The following is an 11,164-nucleotide window of genomic DNA, read 5'->3' on the forward strand; positions in this document are numbered from 1 at the left end:
CCTCGAAACGATGAGGTCGCTCCGTGAGGCCTGTGAAGATCTCAGGAAGCTTCTGTGCTTCTGGACAGAGCTAGATTGGCTGTACTAGCCACGAGTCATACGCACAACGGGCCAAATGAGAGGCTAAGCGCGGAAAATAGAGTCCTATTTACATTACATTAAAAAACACATCGCTTTGACAACAAATAGCAGTACGAATATTTAGCCCTCTAGTGAGATTCTGAGAAACAATATCAATTTACCAAAACAAAAATCGCTCGATAACAACGTCAATAAAAATAAAAAAATGTAAGTATGTCAAAATCGCGGGATACGTAAAATTTAACTAATAGATATTACACACGGAAATCGCAGGATGCCCGGTCAAAGAGTTAATGTGTATGTAGTAATTTCTATTGGCTTTTAGTTCAGAATAACGGTCTGAATTCAATTAAAATTTTTGCCAACCTGTCTCTTACACCCCGTGTTTTTTGAGGGAAACCTTTTTTTTATACAACATAAAATGGCAAACAAGCTGACGGCCCACCTGATGGAAAGTGGTAACCGTCGCCTATAGACATAAGCAGTACCATGGACATAACAGAGTATACTGTTTCGCCCATGATACCCCCCATGCGTTGCCATTCCTGAGGACTCAGGTGTTATTCCTCTGTACCCTGTAAATTCTAAAACTAAGAGGGGTGGGGATATACGATATATATATATATATATATATATATATATATATATATATATATATATATATATATATATATATATATATATATATATATTCGACGGGTATAGGCGATGACCATTCTTTCACCATCTTTTTTCGAGTAACCATAATCAGTGTTTTGGCAAGTAAACATGGGGTAATGTAGCGGCATAAAAATCGGAACCGCATAGCCAAGATATATATGTACAGACGCTTACAAGCTGACGTTATATATTTTTATGACAATAAAAAAAAAAGAAAGATAAGTACTAAGATATTTTATAGATTTGTCTCAAAAATATCTTCACATTTATTATGCATACTTAAACCTATTTGGATATTTGGCAAATACGTTTTGACTAGACATTTGTTACAATAATGAGATCAAATTAATTTTATGGAAAATTGAGGAAAATTTTAATGGATACATATTTGTTATTAATTTATTAAATTAATTATTATTAGTGGTTATTAGATTTACCCTATCCAGCATTGATCCGGTGCATCTTAGAAAAGCGAAAAAAAAAAACGCTCTGCTAAATACGACAAATAAATGTAACTTTTTCGTCAAATTCATTGCTTGAAGTACATTTATTATATGCACTTTAATATAATTTGTATTCTATACATATTATATAGAGTACGACATACTTATTTTAATAACAGTTGCCATTTAATTACGTATTATATAAATGTATTATAAATTTTAATATTTTAATTTTATTTTTTTAATTTTATAAGAAGACTAGAAAACATGAAAGGCGGTTGACTGCAGTATTATTTTTAACCTTAACACATTCATATTAGGTTCTATTTGGGGTTGACTTAGCATTAATTTGATTTTCATCGGAATAAAAATCACTGGTTTACATAAGACTTAGTAGAAACCAAGGGTGGGTAATATATAATATACAATATCTATTTATTGATCCAATAACAAATATAATTAAATATCCTATATCCAATCCAATCGAAATGAATATAGATTTCCGACGGGTATGGATGATATAGCAATAGTTGAAGATCTTTCTTCTGTCAATAATGTGCATCAAAACCCAATGTATAGATATTGGTATATTGGCATCGATATTACCCATGCCTACTGGAAAAATTTCTTTTTTTTTATGTAGTGATATTATTATAAAAACATTTGCACTCTTCTAGAGTTTGTGAAAGAGTACAAGTGTTTATTATTAATTTAGTTAATTAAGATAATATTTTGAAAATTATCAGTAAATGTTATTTTAACTGTTTCTACATACAGTTAGACAGACTTGATATATATGTATGGTTAAATTAACACAAATTATGAATGTATATTATAAAAAAAAATTGCACTTTGTCCATATAAAACTTAAAATTACATTGAATTACAAAATTGCATATAATGTCAAATTGAATAGCTTTTTTTTTTTATTTTAAAAATACCATCAATAATTCTAAAAAGATCATTATATGTTACCATTACGATCTCCCATCTGTATATTTCAGATATTGTCCGGCTGTCTATCTGTCTGTATACTAACTTATGTTAAACATATAAGTTATTACAATTTAACAATTATTTTATTAAGTATATTTTAAATGAGATTTTATTATCTGCTGATTTACATTTTTTTTTTCATTTACATATCATTATTTGTTCATAATAAATGTCAATTCATTAAACGCCACTTTAATGGCCACTAAATATAATAAATTACACTCAAGTGTGAAAATAAAACTTATATTTTAAATATTAAACCAATATGGCGTTCAAATATATATTTTATCCAGCAACTAACAAGCTTAAAACCATATGAAAATTGCAATATGAACATAAAATTGACGCAAACACCTTTGACGGACTATTTCAGTGATGTGTATCTAAACTAAACATAGGCCTCCCCCATAGGGGGTGTTGGACAGTAGTTGCCACGCTTGGAATGTGAGTTGGCAACCGCAGTTATGCTTTGGTCACGTTTAAAAGGGACGCTATTGTCAAGGCCAGTTAATGGCTGATATAATAATAATAACTAAACTAATATAATAAAAAGATTTCAATTTATAAACTCATAACGTATTCGACCGGTTTTAAATATTCTTTCGAGTACAGAAAGCCACATTAGCAGCAGTTTAACTTCGAAAATGTCACATTTCGTCATAATTATGTATTAAGGGTGTTTATACTTTAGCTTATCGAGGTGCGACAAGGGCGCGATATCTGTCAATTTTAAACTAGCAATTTTCAATATGTCTAGTTGATTACATAGTGCTTTGTTAGCGAAAAAAAACCTTTAAACATGTTATCTACATATAAATCTACCACCACTAAAAACTTTAGATCTACTTCATGTTTTGTTTTAGAATTTTTCAAATACATTTTTTGTCATCAACAGCCCAATATTTCGTATGTCATAAGAGGCGACTGGGGAGGGCGCGGTAAGGACAGCAGCGTTCCTATAAAAATAACTCCAAAGCCTAACTGCGGTTGCCAATCCGCTTGCCAAGCGTGGCAATTACTGGCAAAACCCTTCCAAGGGGGCGACTTATGTTCAGCAGTGAACAGTTAAAGAAAGCGCTTCCTGATGCCTTTAAGAGACTACCGACTAAACCGTCTTTCAAAATAAGCGTTCACGCTCACTTTTTATTTTTATCCGAGCAGTAAGTGCTTTATATTATTTCCAAATTCGTGTATAATATAGTATACATCATATATGTGTAAGTATATTTGTTATTCATATATATTTATTCATTTATATATGTAATTTTAGTATGTATGTATATCAATAATTAGTAGTACCGCATTCGAGTATTCTGACACTACCCTATGGTTGACTGGGAGAGAATGCTTTTAGCATTAAGTCCGCCATGTACACATATTTGTACTAATAATTTAAAAAAAAAATGATATGACAATGATATCTAAAATTACATAATTTTAGATATATGTTCGCAATCAATGTATTTATTAAGCAATCAATCATAAATATTAAAACAATTTCAATTCTTTTTGACAGTTGACAAATAATTGTGACGTCGCCATATTTCGGTACGCTAAGGTATGAACGCTCTTAAGTTACCACTGAATGTATCGACATAAGGGATAGGTTGATGTTCTACTATCTCTTTCTATCAACTACTTCAGTTTATTAAGACGGAAGACGCGCGAAAGGTGATATTTTTCTATGTAACAAATGTATTGTCTCCAATTTTGTGCCCACCATGCAATTTCCATTTGATCAATCTTAACACATTTACTCTATGACTAATAAAAATATACTATACCATAGACAACGTTTGGAGAGTGATCATCCAATACTTTGCAGGGAATGCTTGAACTGCAGTAATTTGCTGAGATTCGCATACACTAAGTCTTGTGGATTGGATATCACGAAGTACACCAGACCGAGGATTGATAGCACGGCCCGCCATATTGAAAAATGGGTCCAGGTGTGGTAGAAAGTTGGTATTGTTGGCTGCAATTAATATACAAACATATTTATTATTTGCAGCATATAAAAAATCTGTAAAGTGAACACGTTTCTAAACTGTGGCATGGAGATTTCATAATTTTGATACCATAAAGGTAGAAAACAGAGGGAACTGCATAGAAGTCGACTTGATTGGATATGTAGCTAGCAAAAGGTATTATTAGATCTCCATTATTAACAATTTCAAAACCATCTTGGTTAATTCTTTATAAGTCAGTCACTATGGGCCAACTGACCTGCTTTCATCCTCACCTATCATCTCTCATTGGTGCCCCACGTTTACCGGTAACGCAGGCGGGGTTACCATTTCATTATCACATTAAAACATAAACTGAAAGCCCATTTTATAAGAAGTGCCATTCTAAATTGTATAAAAAAAAAATGTCTATAGATATGAACTACTAATTAATACATACAATAACGAGCTCCCTGCCGAGGTTTTCCCAAGAGACTACAGCATGGGGTTCTTCAAAGGGAGGGTAAAGAGGTTTCTTCAGTGTCGGCAACACACGCGTAATACCTCTAGTATTGCAGGTGTTCATAGGCTATGGTAACCACTTACCATCAGGTGGGCCGTATGCTTGTTTACCACCTCAGTGGTATAAAATATATATATATATATAAGAATCATCAAAACTCACAGTGGTAACATTGCAGCCAGTCATGTTGTACACCATTGGAGCGTACTGGTACACCATCAGTTCGTCGTACATCCGCGCCGCGTTACAAACCAACAGGCACGCCGTATACAATATCACAAGGACTATGGGCTGGAAGTATGGTTGCAGACCTCTGGTCAAATCTAAGCTGGTCACGTCCAATCTGTAAATTAAGAAAAAGGTTTTAAACAAGGATTAAAATGTAATGATAATCCTGCCCATGATACAGTATAAACTTGTTTGGTGGGGGGAAAGGGGTTGTTAGCAATGGAGTTTGACAGCCCCATTGTTAGCCCTATTAGGTCGACATCCACGTTGTTCCCCTTGGAAATCATCGTGAACAATTCTTATTGAATCCGTCACGATAATCTAACTGACCTGCTTCATCCTCACCTATCATCCTTCACTGGTGCCCCACCGGTATATGTCGATAGCGCGGGTAGGGTTACCATTCCATTATCATCAATTAAAAAAAGACCTCCCTGGCGAAGCAGTGTAAATGCAGGGTTCGACTTCCGATCGGGGGTTATTCAAGTATTATGTAATGCAATTTCTGAAGATATTTATCCTATAAAAGTCACTTCCAATACGATTAACTCACCTATCCAAAACGGAAAGTAAACACAGCACGCAAAAGAAGTAATACGCTGCCACATATGGCATCGTGACAACCGCATGGAACGACAAGTGTCCTGCGTCGAGACCATCTGAGTAACTGATGAGGAGCAAGTGCATCAGTGACAGCCCTCCGAGGACACCGTGGCAGGCTAGAGCGCAGCTGCGCCATGCTTTTTGCGCGGTTATTGCTACGTCTAGGGGTGTCAGATCACCCATTCTGAAATTTTATTAAAACGGTTATGTTTGTACCACTCCAGACAAAGACTTTGTATAAAGTCATATATACCTCTAACTCAACTATTTTTATCACTGAAATTTCTTTATTGATTTGAAAGATTTGACAGTAAAATTATCGAGTATTACATTGCAAATTAAATTTTTTTTTATACAACTTAGAATGGCAAACAAGCTGACGGCCCACCTGATGGAAAGTGGTAACTGTCGCCTATAAACATAAGCAGTACCATGGACATAACAGAGTATACTGATTCGCCCATGATACCTCCCATGCATTGCCATTCCTGAGGACTCAGGTATTATTCCTCTGTACCCAGTAAATTCACGCCATATCTCTCTTCAAACCGAAACACAGTCATGCAAACACAACTGCTTCACGGTTGAAACACGAATAGGACAGAGGTACCCAAGCAATCGACTTTTGTACAAAGTCTCCCTCTGGTCCTCCATAACATAGACTGGCAAAACGTGAATAATATCATTTGTTGTTGCAAATGATCATGAGCTACAATAATAGCTTACAATTAGGTGGTCATTACTACAATAAAAAGAATATAAAAATCTGGCAATAATATAAGAATATCGAAATAAAATTGACAATTGACATATCTACACTCCTCGCAAAAATTAAGGGAACATAAAAATTTTTGAAATTTTTGGGTGATTTTCAACAGGCTGTATTTCAGTGAAAAATAATCGTACAGGAAATTTAAAAAAAGGGTTTTGAAGCTTGAAAACTCTAGTTTTCAGATTTTTTGGTAAAAAAATTTTTTGAGCTCCAGTTTCCATGCAATTCTTAAACAAAGCTGAAAATAATTTTTTTCTAAATTTTCTAGGTTTCGTTTTTCACTCTATGGGCATGGAAAAATTTTTTCGAGCTATTCCATTATATAGGTCTCTTAGCGTGTTTATTCAGCTTCAAAAATCGCTTTGGATGGCTCAATTACGACCATTTGTCTCCGAGATATCGAACTTTGAATGCAAAAGCATCCTTTTCCATTCAACTGCTAATATCTCTGGAACTACTGGTCGCACAGCAAGCGGGCGCCGAGTTTCTTTATCTGCATAAAATTTTCTTCATTTTTTTCGATTTTTTTTTTGATAATGAATTTTTAAAAAACAAAAAATTGAGTAAAAAGTGAAAAACAAATGAAATTATTTATTTTTGAATGGATTAGGGTGAGTTTAAGGGACAAAAACCTTGTTCCCTTATTTTTTCCAAAATTTCAATCAATTGGTCCGGGAAAAACCGTTGAACCGATCGCTCCAGGGATTTAGGGGGTTCTTTAAGGAACAATAGACTGTAAAATTTTCCTCAAACCTTAGCTTTCCCGCCCATATTAGCGAAGATACAGCCAAGTAACCAAAAAAGAGGAAAAAGTCACTTTTTTCCACTTTTTTCAATTCAATGTTAGAGGTGGAAAAAAATTTTTTCTTCACTAACTCTTGACTGTGCTTAATTGGAAATTTTATGTAGAGAAAGAAACTCGGCGCCCGCTTGCTGTGCGACCAGTAGTTCCAGAGATATTAGCAGTTGAAAGGAAAAGGATGCTTTTGCATTCAAAGTTCGATATCTCGGAGACAAATGGTCGTAATTGAGCCATCCAAAGCGATTTTTGAAGCTGAATAAACACGCTAAGAGACCTATACAATGGAATAGCTCGAAAAAATTTTTCCATGCCCATAGAGTGAAAAACGAAACCTAGAAAATTTAGAAAAAAATTATTTTCAGCTTTGTTTAAGAATTGCATGGAAACTGGAGCTCAAAAAATTTTTTTAGCAAAAAATCTGAAAACTAAAGTTTTCAAGCTTCAAAACCCTTTTTTTAAATTTCCTGTACGATTATTTTTCACTGAAATACAGCCTGTTGAAAATCACCCAAAAATTTCAAAAATTTTTATGTTCCCTTAATTTTTGCGAGGAGTGTATTTGTTACAGGATTTTAAACTCCTTCCAGTATCATATTTTATTCTTCCTTAAGTCTCTTATTATCTTATTTTTATTCACATACGGGGTCAACTAAACCGTTGCATGCCGATCCATGTATCTTTTGTGTTTCTCCCTGCCTTATAAACTTATTATTATTATTTGTCTTATTTTATAAATCCTATATGTTATGTAACATACATAACTCTATGATAATGCTGTGGTTTAAGATATCTAGTCTCCTGACTCCCAATAAGACGAGTGGGAAAGGGATTGTTAGCAATGGAGACAGCCCCATTGCTAGCAATATGCCTTATTAGGTTGACCTCCATGTGGTTCCCCCTGGAAACCATCGTGAACAATTCTTTTTGAATTCGTCACGATGGGCTAACTGACTTGCTTTATCCTCACCTATCATTCTTCACTGGTGCCAATAGCGCGGTTGGGGTTAACATTCCATTATCATTCATTAAAAAATAAAGACTCTGGATAAGCCACTCCCAGTAGACTCATACTCATATTTGCCAATGAAGTAATAAATGGATTACTAATCAATAAAAAGTATACAACTATAATATATAACATCCTCACACCAGCTGTTAACTGTCCAGTGCTGAACATAGGCCTCCCCTTTGGAGGGTTATGCTAGTAGTGCTTTTTTTTTTTAGATTACGCCAGTATCATACCTGGTAGGCAGGTTGGTAACCTCAGGTAGATGATGTTTTAATAGGGTTACCACTGCCAATCCCTCAACAATTAAATTCTCTCTTAGGCTCATGGGGCCACCCCAGGTAGCCTATTCTATTCCGTGAACCACACAACTAATAATAAAAGATAATGTGTTACCTCAAATATTTATCTGTATCTCTTGACTGTTGAGATTCAAGAATCCTATCTCTGGATACTGCTCTGAATGTCCCACCTCCTTGCAAATATATCTTCTCAGGTCGGTGAGACCCAAACGGATTCAGTCTTTCATCATTAGGGGATGTTAACGGTGATGGTGATGAAAATGGGTTATCTATGTACTGATCATGGTAGGGCATATTTGATTCTAAACTTTCCAGCATTCTTGTTAAGTCAGTTGGTCGACCTGGAATTAAAATATTTATAACAATAAATATAAATGTAAGGACATCATTCATAGGGCAATGTGTGGCAGCAATATTCTTTGTGTGTGTGTGTTTTTTTTAATGGGTGAAAATGGATTGGTAACCCCACCCGTGCTATCGGTATACACTGACGAGGCACCAGTGGAAGATGATAGATGAGAATGAATGCAGGTTAGTTGACCCACCATGACGAATTCAACAAGAATTAAACATGATGGTTTCCAGGGAGAACCGCATGGAGGTCAACCTGAAAGGATATATTGCTAGTAATGGGGCTATTAGACCCCATTACTAACAATCCCTTTCCCCCCCTCTTTGTGTATTAAATCTACTTGGTCTTAGTCAGACAGATGGGACATGGCCTGATGGTTTAAAATTATTATAATGTACAGCTCAAAATAAACATCTATTCTATTTTACTCAGACTGCAAGGACCATATGGTATCAGGCCGATAAAATTAAATATTTTATAATAAGCAATACTTATTTTAAAATTTAAATGTAGTAAATAATATTAATTTTATATACATATTATTGTATAAAATGCAATAATTTATTTTATAAAAAAATATAATATTTTCTGTTAACAAAGTAACCCAAAGCAGACAACAAAAAGATTTTGGCCTAAAATGAAAATTCATAAGCAAACATGTAACATTCTAATATTATAAATTTAAAAGTAAGTCTATTTATTTGTTTCCACTAGCACTAATGGCTCGATCCTCATAATTTTTAGTATACAATTAAATCCAAAAGGAGATAGGCTACTTTTTATCCCAGCCAATCAATATAGTTCAATTTTATAGATAAAGTAATATAGATTTATTCCATTTAAAAAAATATTTTATTAGCCCAATGCACTACCATTTACTCTCTGTTTAGTGTAAGCATTGACTGGTAGAAAATGCTATCAGGCATTAAGTCCACCTTGTATACATATTTAAATCTATGTAAAAGAATAAATAAAAAAAAAACTAGTCTAATTTAGATCAGTCTTGGCATTTAAAATATAGTTAAATATACCTGGCTTAGCTCCTGTTTTTCCTTTACTGGCTGTTTTAAACACTTTGGGGCTGATGTCTCGTCCATTGGCATTAGTGTCTTGTCTCTCCTCTCTGGTTTTCCGTCGAGTCTTTCTCGGTTTGTGACGTACATCCTTTGGTGTTCCATTGTTGTTTTCAAGATCGTTAGCCTCAATCTCCAATTCACCACTAAGAGTGACTACTTCATCTTTATTGTACTCTTTTAAATAATCATCAACCTGTAACATTTAAGTAGGATTATTATAATCCATTAAAAAAAACAACCAATAACTAACAATCGACACCATAGTCCACCTATACACACCTTTTCCAATGCACTGAGACTTGACCCAGGTATATCAAAATCATGCAGATCCCGATCCCTATGTTTTGAAGAGTGCCGTTTCTTCTTCCGATATGATGGACTACGTTTCTCCTTGTGACTGCTAGAGGGTCTCGATAATGTCTTCATAAACTTCTCGTCCAAACCATTAGGATCGTGGGAGTAAAATACGAAAGACGGGGTTTTATCAGACTTTTTGAATTCTTTCTCAACGAAACCTAAAATATCTTGCTTTATTTGGTCATGTATCGGCAGTTCTATATCTAAAGACTCGTGTTCAGATTTTATCCAACTATCCCGTGTTTTAGATTTATCTGTGGGATTATCTTCTGGTGCGGGAGCTGCCTCAATACTTTCCGATACTTCTGGATGGCCATTCGACAACTTTCTGGAGCCAGAACGCGATCTTGATCTGTTTTTATGCTTCGGAGATGGTGAACGAGCAGCAGTATGAACTTCTGCTATCTCCTCTTTTACATCAACACTCTTTCCGGGCTTCATTTTTATAGAAAAAAACTAATCTCCCACGTTGATAATCGCACTTTCATATAAATTGTTTCAACATAGTTATTAACCCTAATTTCAGCAGAGCCGCAACAATATAATAATATATAATATGGGCGTGCTATTCATTTTCATTTAGAACGTTATTCCAATTAAGTAATTTAAATCATAACTAAGAAAACAAAATGAAATTTTAATTTATACTGAATGTCAAATGTCATATCAAAGGTTATGACGTCATTGGAGTTGTGCGTGACGTCGTATTAGACGTTCCATTATACACAAAAAATTTTAACACTAAAATTATATTTCAGCCGTTCTTATTAAGATTTTCAACATAAAAAAAATATACTTTTCACGATGTGTTTAAAATAATTAGTACATTTAAGCATGAGAATATAATTAGTTTTTTTAAATAATTAATCCGATTTATTCCGATAGATGTCGTTACCTTACCCATTTAAATTTTTTTTATTACAACAATTTTATTTGAACAATACTTTGTATTACATGACACAGCATATAATCTCTTGATGTAGTTAATAATTAAAAAATTTGGGATAAATAGAATCT

At 34.0% G+C, this 11,164-nt stretch overlaps 1 protein-coding gene across 1 annotated transcript; it reads right to left on the minus strand.

Annotated features, from left to right (window-relative positions):
* Positions 1-733: 733 nt before the first annotated feature.
* On the minus strand, positions 734-10,804 carry LOC113523457 (uncharacterized). Its single transcript, XM_052895671.1, has 6 exons — positions 10,070-10,804; positions 9,746-9,983; positions 8,457-8,703; positions 5,431-5,664; positions 4,812-4,992; positions 734-4,155 (listed from the first exon to the last, which is right to left on the minus strand). The coding sequence occupies exons 1-6, from the start codon at positions 10,586-10,588 to the stop codon at positions 3,988-3,990; spliced, it is 1,587 nt and encodes a 528-aa protein (XP_052751631.1). The 5' UTR covers positions 10,589-10,804; the 3' UTR covers positions 734-3,987.
* Between the last annotated feature and the right edge of the window lie 360 nt (positions 10,805-11,164).

The sequence above is a fragment of the Galleria mellonella genome, unplaced genomic scaffold (assembly GCF_026898425.1).
Source record: "Galleria mellonella isolate WM207_F2 unplaced genomic scaffold, CSIRO_AGI_GalMel_v1 utg300, whole genome shotgun sequence".
Classification (NCBI taxonomy): domain Eukaryota; kingdom Metazoa; phylum Arthropoda; class Insecta; order Lepidoptera; family Pyralidae; genus Galleria; species Galleria mellonella.